We start from the raw sequence: 15,360 nt of genomic DNA, 5'->3' as shown, positions 1-15,360 counted from the left end.
TGGAAGCAACTTCTCTTAATTCATTCACCCACTTCCACCAACTCTTACCCTCCCACCTACCCCTTGGCCACTTGAGAGTACCTTCCACTGCTGCTTGGGGTTAGGCTTCATGCACTAGGGCCACAAGTACTTTCTCTCTGTGCCCTCCTCCCTCTGTCTTGGTGGAGTTCCCTCTTCTCCTTTGTCAGCACCCACCGCTCCCCACCACCACCACCACATACACACACACTCTTCGCATCACACAGAGTCCAGGAGGAGCCTGCAGTTCCCTCTGTGCCTGTTTGGGAAGCTCTCATCCACCATTCAGGCCAGTGGGAAGGAAGAAAAAGTTTTTGCCAAGTTTGGCTCACGTTTACCATAAGAAAGCAATAAACAGATTGTTGTCTTGCCAAAAGTGTGCCATGCTCAGGCCCAGAGGGTTGCCTCTGCCTCTTTCTGGAACTGGCTATGCAGTTGAGGGTAGTTGTCCAAGGCCAGCCAGTCCTAGGGGCAGCCCTACAATGGGATTCTTTTAGGGCGTGGTGGGGAGAGAAGCTACAGGAAAGCAACTTGGGATATGCTGTCAGGCAGGGTAACCGTCTCTGGAGCCTGCCTGTCAGAACAGGGCTTTGTTTGGCCTCCTATATGGGCTGAATTTGGGCCTCTGTGGTGGACTGAGCCAAAGAATAAAAATTCTGAGCATTGAAGTTTCTTTAGAATCTTTCAGGCACATACTCTCCCAAGGCCACCGTTAGGTGAATGGCCCAAACACCACCTCCAGAGTCTCCTGCTTCTCTGCCTTGGAGCTGAAGGCTCAGGACCTGCTGGTATTACATGGAGATGCTCTGTGCAGATCAGTACAGAAGCTTGAAGATAACTTTTTACATAATTGCTGATGTGACAACTTGGGATAGTTACTGGCTATTGTTTCATTTCTTAAAGTTGCTTTGTATCTTCAATGCCAGCTCCAACCCAGGGTCATCCTAGATGTAGTAGCTATGGGAACAGCCTCTGGCTGAGGCACGAGGAGATGGCCTCATAAATGCTTCTCCCTCCCTCTCCCTTCCACCTTACTACACCTTACCACAACACCACACCTGCTCACTCACAATCCCTAGGCCGTCCCAGAAGCCCTGATTGAACACTCACTCCCACTAGGCTAAACTTGTGCCATTCTTTCTCTTCTTGCTCCCTTTTCTCTCTTCCATTTTCTCTTAGTGACCCCACTGTCTTTTCAGTAACCCAAACTAGCATCCTGGGAGTCGTTCTTCACTCCTCTCTCTCTCTCCCTCACCACACACTTTACAGTTTCACTCATCCATCTATCTGCTAATTCATTCAAAAAGTATTCATTTTTGAGGCTTCCTCTGAGACATCTGAGCCCGTCCCTTATCCTACTGTCAGTGTCCAAATCGAGACCTTTAGTCACTCTCGCTTATTCCAGAATTGGGCTGCCTGCTTCCACCTCTGACCTTCTCCTGGGCATGCCCAACACAGCCACCAGAAAGAACTGTCCCTGTGCTCCCTTGCTATGAACTCAAGTCTTACTAATTGGGATATGAGAGATTATGATTGCTCCCTAAGTGTGGAGTGGATCTCAGGTGGTCCAGGGGATCATTGTAGGTGTAACAGAGAAAACTCTTTTTGCCTTTCAAGTTCTGTATATATTTTAATGTGTATTCGAAAACTATATAACTAATACATCAAACCCATGATTTCTCATTTTTTTAAATTAGGGTAAGGTTAAATGTTTTTAAAGTGAGTCTTTTTGAATAAAATGATTAAGTAAATAGTAGTATAGGAGGCACATGGAAATGGCAAAAGTTGGGAAACTGAGATACCAATGCCTGAGGCTTGAGAAGCACCCATTTCTAGGATAAAGTATATTTTCCTTAGCACAACTTAGAGATCTTTCATGATTGGGCTCCTTCTACTTCTCCAGCCTCACCAACTGTCACTTCTCACCTTGAACTTGATCCAGCCATATTGAATGAGTTGAAGGTCTCCAAATGCTCCTGTTCAACATTTCCATGCTTTCACTAATGCACTTTCCTCTGCCTGTAATACCTCCTCCACCTGCTATCTTCTCCTGACAGTTTTCTATTCAGCTTTCAGAATCCTGATCCTGTGTTTCCTCTTCTCTGAAACTGTCCCTGACTGACCGCCTTCCTTCATACAGAATTAATTAATGAAGTTCATCACTCCCTCCTCGGTACTAAATGGACACCTTTTACATAATGTTACCATTGTTGGTATTATCATTTTTATATTTGTTATTGCATGTTTACCTCCCCTAGTAAAATGTAAGCTTTTCAAGGGCAAGGGCTACAATTTGTATACCAAAGGGTGGGAAAGAACCCTTGACCAAGACTCAGAAGGCTTGGGTTCCGGTCTTTCTTGCCCAGTAACCTGCAGAGTGATCTTAGGCAGGTCATCCACCTCTGCTACCTCTGTCCTTTGGCTATAAAAAGCTACAGATCCTCAGGGGGGGATCCTTAGCAGATTCCCAGGGTAATTGGGAAGATGCCATGTGAGATAGCTAGGAAAGCTTTTGAAAGTTGAAATTGCTTTTCAAAGGAAGAAGGGTGATTATGATTGCAGAGGGAGGAAACTTTTCCCAGAGGCTGGAGCCAGAAGTGAGCCCCGCAGGTTTAGGAGACTGTGGAGGAGCAGCCAGGCTGAACTGCAGCAGGGAAAGGATGAGGGAAACCAGTCACACAGCCAGGAGGGGGGGGGCGGGGGCGGGGCAGTCACAGCACGTGGAAGCCCAACAGGACCTTAGAGCACAGGTTGCTTTAAGACTGGAAAGCCTTGTCTGCTAAGCTCGTGAGTTGGGAATGAGTTCTCGCCAACTCTCACAGCCCCTTTCACCTATTGAGTGAGTCACCCCGTGAATCTGTATGTGGTGGGGAGGGGGATGCGTGCTAGCACCACCATCACTACACAGCGTACGCATAGCTGTGCATATATGAACCATCTATTTGAACTAGTGTCCCATAGAGAAGAGAAAGAGAGTTAATATCCATCATACACCTATTATATGCCAGCACTTTTCATCCACAACTTTACTTAACTCTCAGAAAAACCACCAGGCAGGGATTATTGATGCCATTTTACAGATGAGAAAACTGAGACTCTGAAGGAGAGCTGCCCCATGATCTGGTAACAAGGAAGTTGTAGAGCCAGGATTTGAGCCCAAATCTGCCTAACTCTCAAGCCTGTGCCTATTGCACCATACCATGCGCTTCTCAGCATCTTTGCATCTGTGACAGGCATTAGTAACCCTGGAGACTGGATGTGGTGGAAGGAGGGGTCTGGGCTTGCTTGTGGTAGGGCTAGCAAATCTCTATGGCAACAAGGGCTGCAATGCCCAGCCTTGTAGAAGTCCCACCACATGTCTGTTTGATGGCGTATTTGTGTTGTTGGAATAACTGAACTCATTGGGGACTCCATGCTGGGTCCAGAAGCTAGAGCCAGTGATTCCTGAGGTAATAAGAAAGTAGAGGATTCTTGAATTTAAGCCTAAACCAGATTAGGCTGAGAGAGGCTTCAGATCCAGACAACTGGTATCATGCTGGTGTCCAACATCCCTCTCCCCGTAAGCAACCGAATCAGCACTGTAAGCACGGTGACCTGTGCTTCAGGATGAAAAAGAGTCCACCATTCTCTTCTCTGTACCTAAACAAAATGAGGAAATCATCTCATTACATTTGCAAGGCATTTTTATAGTTGACCTGGCCCTTTCATCTTCACAAGTTTATTGAATTCTCACATCCTCGATTTCAGGATGGTGGAAGCTAAAGTGGCAGAGACTTACAAGGGAATCCATTGGCCGCTATCCCCCTGGGACCTTCTTCCTAAAGACCTATTTTCTAGTCAGACTTGATGAGTCCATTGGAAGGTACGGAAGAAGTTAAAATTCTAGGCCACCGAACAAAATATTTCCTGGTGCTCTCCTCCCACAACTGAGAGATGTGTTGGAGGCAGAGGCACAGACCCTGGGGGTTGGGGCCAGTCGTGATATGCCCACATTTTCTGGGTCAGAACGTAGAAGGAAACAAAAAACATGTGTAAAAAGAAAGGTACAATGGCCGCCCTAATGTCAAATACCAGAGGAATGGCAAAATAAATATGTTGCATCCAACTTCACTGAAATATGAAATGTGAAATATGAAAGCTAATTATGAAGACTTGAGCAACATGAACAATGCTTATAATAAAGTATAACACGCAAAAGGCAAAACACAAAACTGTTTCTATGCTGAGCTCTACAAACCCTGCAGAAAGTATGTCTGCACATGGCCAATAATTGGAAGAGAATTGTGGAAAAATCAAAACTTGATTTATTGTGGGTGGCAGGCTTGGTGGATTTTTCTTTCCCTTAGATTTCCATTAATGTTATAATGCTGTTTGTGCAAAGAATAATAAAAACCATGAACACATGCAACAATTACGCTGGGAAATCATTTTGTCAAGCTGAGAGACCAAATCATGTCATTTCCCTGAGCCAGCAAACACACTCGGAAGACATAAAGACAAAATTAGGTACCTTTGTGGAGAGAGGCAGCTACAAGGAATGGGGAGAGATCATGAAATTAGTGTGGGAAGCTGCACGTTTGAACTCAAGTTCAGATCCTTCCTTAGAGGAAGGAATTTCACCCCTGTATCCTCAGTTTGTTCATCTGCAGTGTAGGAACGTTGATAATAGCCTGAGGAGCAAACGATCTGGGACGTTCTCAAAGACCTTGTGAAGTGTAAAATGCTGCATATTGTAAAACCTTATCATGACATGTGTACGGATGCTTTGAAACAAGAGTGTTAGATACTGTTTTCCACTGTCACACCCAGTTAACAACAAAGCCAGCCTAGGCCAGTGCTGCTGGGTGGCTTCAGTTAGCAACCACCTTGTCTTCTCTGAGTGCTGGGTGCCATTGAAATCTGATTAAGCAAGCAAAGCTTTCTAGTTTTCCCCTTGGATGGGAAATCATCAGGAAAATGTTGTGGGTTTTTCTCTTCCTCTAAAATGCTTGAAGTCTGAACATGGTGAAGACTTCCACAGCTCTTGGATTCTCAGCTAGACTTGGTCAGTTACAAGCTGTGTGTCTTCAGGCAAGTGACCTAAGCTCATGGAGCCTCCTTGGTCAGTTGGAATTAATAGTGCCTACCTCATGGGGTGGTTGTGAGGATGAAATCAGGTGCTGCATGTAAAGCACCTGCTATGTAGTAAGCAAGGAGTGTGTGTGAGCTGCAAGGAGCGTGTGTGAGCTACCATTGTTATTGCTCAAGATGATCAGGGTAGGAAGGGTCTCTAAAAATCACCTGAACCAGGGGTTCTCAACGAGCGGGGGTGAGAGGGATGTGGAGGGGGTCTTGGGGGAGCACTGTGTGTGTCTGTGTGTGTGTGTGTTTCTGAGATGGCGTTTCACTCTTGTCACCCAGGCTAGAGTGCAATGGCACAATCTCAGCTCACTGCAACCTCTGCCTCCTGGGTTCAAGCGATTCTCCTTCTTTGGCCTCCCAAGTAGCTGAGATTACAGGCATACGCCCCCACGCCCAGCTGATTTTGTATTTTCAGTACAGACATGGTTTCTCCATGTTGGTCAGGCTGGTCTCGAACTCCCGATCTCAGGTGATCCACCCGCCTCAGCCTCCCAAAGTGCCGGGATTACAGGTATGAGCCACTGAGCCAGGCCGAGCACAGTGTATATTATATATGGTCATGCATATTATTATTTCTGCATGGCAACATTGAAAAGTCTTCCATGAGAAAAGCAGATTTTTTTTGTTTCTGTTATGGTGAGACCCAGGTATTTTAATAAAGGTGAGGTATGTACTCAGAAACCACTAATCTCCCACAAACCTTTCATTTTATGGATCCACAAAGGTCAGGTGACATTCCCAGGGTCATGCAGCTACAGAGATCAATAGGGGCAACTGTCCAGTTTCTTTCCCCACCACTGCCACCACCACTACCCAAGAGTTGTCCTTGTGACCTCTGGGATTTCCTCATTAACAGAGTAGAGACACCCTAGGCTACATGGTCATGGCCATATAGCCATTATCAAGCTGGGAGAAACCAGACAAGGCTCTGACATTGAAAAGAGGCAAAAATGATGCTTGAGACTACAAGGAAAGATGTCCTTGATAGGAGACCCTGCACACTGACGTATCAGCTCCTCACCACCGCTAGGCAGTACTTTCAAACAATCTGGGCTAACGTGGCCTCCTAAGTGCCATCTCCAGTCATGTGGAGTAAATTGTCTTTGATGAAACCTTCATTTCTCTCAATAGCAGATTTTCTATTTCAAAAGTCAATTTCCTGTCAAAATCTCCCAGAGCACAGACAGAGGGATATGGGGTCCCAGGAGCAGGGTGAGGCTCCTAATTGCTCCCCACCATTTGGGTGGAGTGTGTTCTCTGAGTTTTGTTTCTGGCATTGGGGAGGGTAGCACAGAGCCACCTCTATCAATTCCTTTTGTGGAATTCATAGGCCTGGCCAGGTGGGGTGCAGGTGGGGTGCCGTTTGAGCCCTTTAAGCTTGTCTCAGAGATGTGCAATCCCCTTCCCCATGCCACACAGAAGATAAAAGGCATGCAGTGTCCCTTTGGAATATTCTGACCCACCTAGCAGCCTAGGGCCCTGCTTCTGCTTCTGGGACCTGGCTTTGGGGGTTTCTAGCTTCCCAGGCTTAGCTCTTCACACTCCCCCCACCTCCCCACTGCTGAACACTGCCACTTCTAGCCTCTCTGCTGCCAGAATCTTGACTATCTCAACCCTGCACCATAACCGTCTTCCTGGCTGGCTTGGGGTATGGGAGCTGTCTGCCCAGGGTACAGAGCGAGGTTGGAAAGGTTGAGAGTCATGATGCTCGGAGCCAGAGGTCACACTGCTGGTTCTGGGGATGAAGATGGCTCCCCACTGCCCTCATTATCAGGTCTCCAACCCCAGAAACATGAGGTCTGTGTCATGGAAACTTATATACACAGCCGTTTCCCCACCCAGGGACAATAGCTTACCATGACTCCAGCCCAAAGAACCCCCAAATCTCAGTTGGGGGAACACAAGACAAATATGGGCTGGGACTCTAATTTGTGAAGTCTTCCCATCTCAAATAACATGTGGCTCTGGCCATGTGCAATGGCAGCTCCTACCACAGCAACAGCAGCCACCTCCAGTCCAGAGGGATCCGGGGTGAGATGTGACTATGAAACAGGATGACAAAATCAGGTATTTGTGAGGCAGGCCAGAGAGAATAGCCAGTGGGAGAGCCAAGCCCAGAGTAGGAGCAGCAGTGTTTTAGAAAGGTGGCCCTCCTGCACCTTAGAGGGAAGGCCCAGGGTACTGGTCAGAAAGGCCGTAGGAGGACTGCTAGGAAACACGGGCCAGCTCCAGCAGGGCTTCTGTGGAACCAGGCAGTAGCCTGAGCAGTATGCAGATACTCACTGAGTCGACATAGCAACTTTATGGTATAGGTCCTTTTATTAGCTCCTAAAGGGCGTATATAGATGAGAAACCATGGACTACATAAGTGGTCTATAGATTAGAAACTGAGGCTCAGAGAGATTAAGTGACATGCCCAAGGGCACACAGGCTGTAAATGGTGTGAGGCTGGGATTTGAGCCCAGGCAGTAGGGCTCCCAAGTCTGTTCTCTTAGCCCCTATGCTAATCTGCCAATGTGAAAGAGGTGAGACAGTCAGGCTGCCCTTGCCTTTAGCCCACTAGCTGGGCTTTAAGACTGGACTTTCCTAAAAACTGGTGCAATGATTCGCCACCTGGGGAGATTTGAAGCAGTATCAATGCCTAGGCTCTACCCCTCAGAAGTTCTGGTTTAATTGGTCCGAAGTGAAGTTCAGCCTTCAGAGAGTACAGAGGGTAGGGTGGAACTGCAGTTTTCACAGAAGCTCCTCAGCTTAAAAACACACAGCATCTCTCCCATCCTGACAATCTGACTCACTTCTCTAGTTGTGCCTCTCCCTCCAGCTATGGCCCTCTTTCCTCTCTAACCACAGCCAGACTTCCTGAGAGGTGTCTCCCCTCCCCTCCCATTTCCCTCCTTAACCTGCTGTAGTCTGGCCTCTGTGAAGCCATCCTTGCCAAGGTCACCCTCTGAGTGGTGCTAAAGTGAACAGTGCTTACGCCTCAGACTACTTAAATTCTTGAATGCATCTAACCATTCCTTGCTCCTGGAAACTAACCCTCTTCCCACCTGAGGGACACAATGCATTCTCCTTGTCTGGAGATTTCACCTCAGTCTTTTTCTATGGCTTGTGTACCATGCTGTACAAATACATTCTGAAGGTAGGGTCTCCAGAGACCCATGCATGAGCCCTGGCCCTGCCCTCAAAGAGTTGAAAGTCTTTTCAACGCAGGTGGCTCTGGCCATGTGTGAATGTGGACCTCCATCTTGAGCCTTCGTTAAAGCTGGTTCCTTATCTTTCTGTGTCCTTGGCAAAGATAGTAAAGAGAGTAAATCTCATGCTGAGTCTCTTTCCACCCTGTAAGCAAGAGTCAGTGATGCCTCTCTTCCGATTAGAAGACAGTTACTGGAACGAGGGCTCAATCCATCGCCCATGCTCATTTTGCCAATGTAGTCATTTAGTAATGAAAACCAAAGAAGTCCCTTTGTAAGGAGCTTCTCCCACATGCGTCTTGTTTCCTGGGTCCTTGTCCTTCCAAACAAAGAAACAAATTGGAACAAGATATGTTTTCAGTGTTTGAAAGCCAGTGATTCTCTTGTGCTTTGTGCACCAGGAAATAGGCTTTGCTGGAATCTGCAGTCTATTGGCAGAAGTGTAGGTAGGTGAAGAGGTAGGGAAGATCAGCAGGGTTCTCCTGATGCCACAAAGAGCAAGCTGGATAATCCCAAGTCTCATCCTTTAGCTGTTGGGCCTTGGGAAAACCCCTTTCCCTTTGTGAGCCCCAGTTTCCTCCCTGGATTAAATGAAACTAGTTGTCTTTAGCTCCTCTGTGGTGAAGATGATAGGAGATGACCTCTATGTGCTGTAGAGTAGGCCATTGCTAGGCATTGGGGGAAATTGAATGGAATTGCATCCAGCCATAGTTCACAGACTCGTTCCAGGTCAAGAGAGAAAGTGTGTGTGTGGAAGAGAGACTTGCAAAAAACAAGGCCTATCCCTGTGCACGCCTCTCCTCTGGGAAGGAAGGGGCCCGCACAGTGACAATAGACCAGGGGCGCTGACTCAGACAGCCAGTTCCTGTTCATTTCCCCTTGCTGCAGGATAGCCGCTGAGCGGGAGGTCAGCCCTCCGAGGGGCTCTGACTCGGGCCTTTGGCTGAGAACCTTACCTAGAGAAAGATAAGCCCAACTCGCAGAAAACTTCCCTCGCCTGTCCGCTGTGACTGGGCCGACGGGTCCAGGGTGGCTGTGGGTGGAGTGCAGCGGGGTGGGGAAAGAGGGAGGAAACTCACTTTTGAATCCTGAGTTACTTTCCCTAGGCTGGGCTGCCCAGGAACAAATTTACTGGGCAAAGGAGTATGTGATCGATGGGACCAGGGTGCTGGGAAACAGGGTTCAGGAAAGTCCCTGGGCACCCACTGAGGAGCCTGGGGACAGGGTTTGAGACAGTGTGGAGCCCCTCGGCTCCCTGCCCCCAGTGTGGGCTCAGCACACACTTTTCTCAAGCGTGAGGACTTGCTGGATGTGGATTCTTGGTTATCCACACCCCTGGGATGGAGAGAACCGACTCTGTCACCCTCTTCTGGATCCGGGGAGGTGAGTCGTTGGAGGAGGAGGGGTGCATGCTCAGCAGAGGGGGGAAGGGAAGGAACTGGGGTTCATGGAGGAGGAGGAGCTTTCTGCACTCACAGCTATGCTGGGGCAGCCTGGGCTGCCTTGGGAGGGTGTGGGACCGCGTTCTAGAGGTGTGCACGGAGGGGCAGGATGGTCACTTAACCGAGATCCTGTGAAGGGAATTCATAATCGGATGGCTCTGGAAGACAGGGTGGATGTGATCACATCCCAACCTTGATATTCTGGGATCCTACAGCATTAATAAAAGTGATGGAGGAATTCTGCACGTGTGTGTGTGTGTGTGTGTAAGAATTACTGTACCTCTTACTTCCTATAAATTGACTTAACACAGATTCTGAGGCCTTGTCCCTTCGGTGGCAGAAAATTCCATCTCATTCAATCTAGGGGCTTTATTTGCCTCCTGAACTCCTGCTAAAATGCTGAATTTATTTTTTGCAATACCAAGGCATGTAGGCAAGGAGAGGCCTGTCCTTGGGGTGCCTGTCACTGGTCTTCTGTGCACACAGGTTGCTACCAAGGGACCAAGAGCTTTCTAATTGCAGTTCAAGCCAGACCTCCTGGCAGTAAGGCAGAAGCAAGTACAGGACCCCTCTCTGGTTTCTGTGAAGAAGATTAGCCACGTGGTGGTGGGGGAGGAGGCGCATGATGCCACAGTGACATGCCCTTGAAAATGTCTGGAAGCTGCTGCTTGTGGAGGTAGCTGTCAGGACAGACTGAGTCCATGCTGTGTCTCTGGAGTTTTAGTTGGCCCTTTGCATCAGGCGTATGCTCAAAAGGAGTTTATGAGCTAAAGTGATTTGAAAGTTGAGTAATGGGACCAAAACCAAAGTCCCGTGAGGACCACGTGCTATTTGGCATGGAGAAGAATCAGAGGAAAATGATCTTTGGTCTTCAGGTCTCTGAGGGACTGTCACCAGATGACGGGAGTAGATGGGGTCTGCGTGGGGCCTCAGGAGGCAAAGCTGAGGTCTGTAGACAAGGAGGAACTTTCCAACAGACCCTCCATGGGTGCAGTGGGCTGCCTTGAAAAGGAGCCAAGGGTCTTGGTAACTTTTGCAGGTTACTTTTTTCACAGAGACACAGAGTGAGCCCTAGAGAAGAAGCCCTAGAGAAGAAGCAGAAAGCTTGTGGGAGCAAACTTTCTGCTTCCGAGGGAGAGAGAATGGGAAGGAGGGGCCGCCCTTACCTGGGATGAAGGCCCAACACCCCCCCGACCTCCATCTTCACAACTTCTCCCCTGGTTTGGCCTCCCGCATCTCTCTCCCTCCTCTGGGGCTCCCTGCTTCCACTCTCCAGTCCATTCTCCACTCTGCAGCCTGAGCGAGCCTTTACAAAACAGACACAGCTGCTCAAAATCCTCTGACGGCCTCCCATGACCCACTGGTGAAAGTCCAGATTTATTTCTCTTCTCTATTGCCTCCTTTCTACTCTCTAAAAACAGAGCCGAGATAAGATCGTTTCTCACTCTAAAACAGCTCTGACATTTCATAAATCTTTGTCCTAGACAACTGGAAAGGGCTATATTTAACCTTCCGTCTTGTAGCTTTTAATGGAGGGACTTGCTTCAGGCACTGCCTTCTAATGCCACAGGAGACCAGAGTCTTTTCTTTGTTCTCTGCCAGCAGAGCCGCAACCTCAACAGGCAGAGGCCACAGCTGACCTCTCCCTCCACTGAGACACACAATCTGCTTGGCCAGGCATCTGCCCTAGAGCATCCACCTTCCCCTGTCTCTCTAGGTGAAGGAGGTCCCTGTCCCACCCTGTGAAGTGTGACCCTTCAACTTTCTTATCTGCATATACTTGAAAGACTCCTCATTAACCCCGTAGCTGAGATAAGTTGGCCAGGTGAGCACAAGGTCAGACAGGGCCTGAAGGTATGGGCTTGGGAGTCTGGGCTAGGGGAGGGAGCCAGAGAGAAGAAAATGTATGGTCAGGGGTCTGGCTACGCAGGGTGCAGGGGCGAGGGTGGGGAGGGAAGCAATGCTAAGTAATGTACCAGGCCCTGTGCTAGGAGCTTTGCATTAATTGCCTCCCCTTTCCGGCCTCTTCTTGCCTACATGCCTTGGTATTGCAAAAATAAATTCAACACTTTAGCAGGAGTCCAGGAGGCAAATAAAGCACCAAGATAGACTGAGATGCGTTGTCTTTGCATTGATTGTATTGGTTGTGTGATCCTCACAACAACCTTGTGAGGTGGGTACCATCCTTACCCACATTATACTCCAGTGAGGAGCCTTAAGTGACTTAAGTGACTTACCTTAAGTCATACATAGTTAGGAAGTGACAGAATGGGGATTGAACCCAAGCCCGTCAAACTCCAAAGCTTAGTTGCTTTGCCCAGTCCCAGGATGTCCCTGGCTGACCTGGCACTGCCCTTTGGAGCAGCTCTGATGTGCTGGCCTCCCTCATTTCCTTGGGTTTCTTTTATAAACACTTGAGCCTCTGGTAGGTTCTTTCCACACTGCCCATCACCCAGGCCTCCGGCCCACCGCCAACCTCGGCCAGGCTGAAGAGCCCAGCAGTTTGATATCTCTGATGGTGCCCCATGCTCTCAGGCCTCATGGGCTGGCTTCTCCCACACTCCGTACTCCAGCCTTGCAGATAACAGCTACTGGAATCAGTAGCCTAAAACAATGAACTATACCATTGTTTTTTTCCATGTTAATAGTTCCCTGGACTTCTAACACTAACCACCTCTGTGGCCTTGGACAACTTGTGTCCCTCCTGTGGTCCCAGCTTCCCCAGAGTGGGAAGATAAGACACTCTCTCCGGCCCTTCTGATTCAAAGAGTCTAGGATTCCCAGGGTCCCCCTCTCTCCAGCCTCACCCTTGCTGGTTTCCCCCTACAGTGTTGGGATGAGGGTAGCCAAAGGCACTGATTTCGAAACCTTTGCTGAGCCAAGCAATGGCTCCAGAGACAATGGACACAGCGACAGAGAGGCAATAACAACCACATTTGTAGGCTATTTTATTGCTTACCAACTGTTTTCACAGTCTGTGAAGTGGTAGGGAGGAAACTCCAAGGCGATTTTAATGGTACATAGTACAGCTTTAAAGAACATTGAATTACATGGTGAGAAAATGATTCTCTTTTCCTTCTCTTTCCAGCTTTCTGATTACATCAAGGAGAAGGTCTCAGTGTGGTGCTATTCTTCAACCTCTGTAATGCTTACTAATCTTCTTTCGTAACAAAGCTAGAGCAGGCTTCGGGCTCAAAGACATGGACAGGCAACAATATCTACATAGAATTTAATTACTCTCTTCTGTTCCCATTGTATTTCTTTATACAGCCACTTTCTATTTATGGCAAGTGACACTCCTTTTGGTTTTGGTTATGGTTTCCATATAGAATTTCTTTTAATATAGATTTATTTGTTTAAGAAAAAAAAACCAATTCACTTACAGAAAAAGGTTAAGTAAATTGTAAATAGAACCAGTGGTGCCTATGTACAGCAAAACTTGTGAAACTCGTACCCCAATGGCCAAAACTTGGGCAACTCTGGAATGTGGCATTCACTCAGCAGATGTTTTCTGAACACCAAGTTCCTATGGCTTAGAAGGCCCTGCACGATCTGTCTCTACTCTTGTCCCAGACTTTATTGCCCCTTGCTCCCCCTGCCCACACACTCTGTTGTGCCTTCCAGAATGTTGTATCCTTTTTCTGGAATGTCTTTCCCATATCCTTGCCCACTCATCAAACCTCAGCTCATCCTTCAAGACTCAGTTTAAATGGCACCTCCTCCAGGAAGCCTTCCTCCAAATCCCCCAGGTTAAGTTCATCTTAGCACCAGGTTCGTGTCTCTGTTGTAGCATCTCTCACATTCCCGTCATCATTTGCTTACCGGCCTATATCCTCCACCCTTGGTTCCCAATGCATTTTATAAGAAAAGCTTGAGAAGAGAGGGGGAGAGAGAAATATAACTGTGAGTGAGGCCTATGTCGGTGACTGGTCCTGGGGACTATCACAGCTCCTGGTGTCATTTGGAATTGAGGCTTTCCAGATGCCAAGCCAGAGCCTGCACAGGCCACAAACCCAGCCTGGAGCCTGCAGGTCACATGTGGGAAGTTTATTGGGGTACTTCTGGGATCAACATCTGGAGTCTAAGGGAAAGAGGCAGGACTGGTTGGAGGGAGAAACTGGGCTATGATGCTGTCCTAATGACAGCCTCAGGTGACACTTGGGGAGCTCTGGAGCTGGGTTGGTCCTTTAGAGTTGTTCTGAGTCAGGTTGAGGGGACCAGTCCTTAGATGCAGGCTGCTCCCAGGAGGAAGCTTAGCCTTGAGCAAAGCATCTCTGTCTGAGGAGGTAGCTGGGCACTTCCCAGAGAGGGCCGTCAGCCAGCAGCAGTACCATGGCTGAGGGAATAAGGCCTTCAGTCCTGAACGGGAATCTGGGCACACATCACAGTGTCCACCACAGGGGTCAGGTCAGAGCCTCTGGGGCTTCAGTGCTGGGGAGGCAGCAAGGAGAGAACAGTGGTTTGGAGGGCAGAGTGTGGCTATCAAGAGTTGGAAGCTGGTAGGACCTAGTAAGTGTTTGCTAAAAGACAGAATGGCTGGGTATGATGTTCCAGTCACTGGGCTTACAGGCAAGGAGGATACAGAGGCAAACAAGTCACAGGGAACTTCTGGTATTACCGGGGCGACAGATATATAAAAGGACTATTCCAGAACAATGCAGTAAGTGATGTGATGTGTACCTGTGATGTGTACCAAAGACCAGGTTTCCACAGCGCTTTGTTCGTGCTTTTCTTGGACGCCTTCTATTATGACCCTTCTAACAACCCTCTAAGGCACGAATTATTGTCTTCACCCTAAACATGTGAAAATAGAGATCTAGGGATTTGCTAAAGCAAATCTAAAGACCTCACTGCAAGCCAGACCCCCCAGGCTAGGATGACCCCCAACACAGCCTGCCTTCATAGCCCAGGCCCTCTCCCCTGTACCACCCAGCCCCTCTCAAAGACACATGCAGTTCTTTGCTTATTATATATATTTCATCTTGACCTAGCACTGCAAGATAGCAAAATAAGGGTGTCAGAAGAAAGTAGGTTTTTACCTTTATTTTCTTAACTTGCCTATTATGTTTTCAAAAATAGATATATTCGGATCATATTTATAACCATGATATTCTTTTTTATTCTGGTTTTCTTTTTCCTGCACCTTCTTAACCACCTGTGAAATTCATCCATTGCACGTATTTGCTCTTCCATATCTTGTCTCAAAAGTGAGAAAACTGGGATCAAAATCCAGTTAGTTCCTTTTGAGCTGTAAGGGGGGAAATACAGGTATTTTAAAATGTCAGCCTATTCAAAAAAGCAAAACTTTTTTAGTTTGAAACATTAAAAATGTATGAGACCAAGAACACCTCTGATTTTCTGTATGATCACTGCTCTAGAGAGATTCTTTTTTTTTTTTTTTTTTTTTTGGTGGCGGGGAGTATAGTTTGAAGAAAAGACTACGTAGAGGCAACTAAAAACATAGAGGCAACTAAAAATCCCCTTTGAGGAGTTGGGTCCCAGGCAGAGCAGCTGCTCCCTTCTCCCTCCCTGCCACCTGTACGCTGCGCACTCTCCCCGACCTTTGTGCCCACCCGCCTCCTCAAACT

General features: G+C 47.9%; 1 protein-coding gene across 4 annotated transcripts in view; it reads left to right on the top strand.

Moving 5' to 3' along the window:
* NHSL2 (NHS like 2) overlaps positions 1–15,360 on the top strand; it is a 241,104-nt gene that overhangs the window by 163,912 nt on the left and 61,832 nt on the right. Inside the window, exon 1 of one of the 4 annotated variants that reach the window (XM_073013571.1) lies at positions 9,065–9,713. The exons of the other annotated variants lie outside the window; for them this stretch is intronic. Within the exon in view, the coding sequence (XP_072869672.1) occupies positions 9,671–9,713 (43 nt within the window). The 5' untranslated portion in view covers positions 9,065–9,670. Of the gene's footprint in view, positions 1–9,064; positions 9,714–15,360 lie in introns of those variants that run through there. 4 annotated transcript variants of the gene reach the window in all.

The sequence above is a fragment of the Chlorocebus sabaeus genome, chromosome X (genome assembly GCF_047675955.1).
Source record: "Chlorocebus sabaeus isolate Y175 chromosome X, mChlSab1.0.hap1, whole genome shotgun sequence".
Taxonomy (NCBI): domain Eukaryota; kingdom Metazoa; phylum Chordata; class Mammalia; order Primates; family Cercopithecidae; genus Chlorocebus; species Chlorocebus sabaeus.
This window is presented reverse-complemented; position numbering and strand designations above follow the sequence as displayed.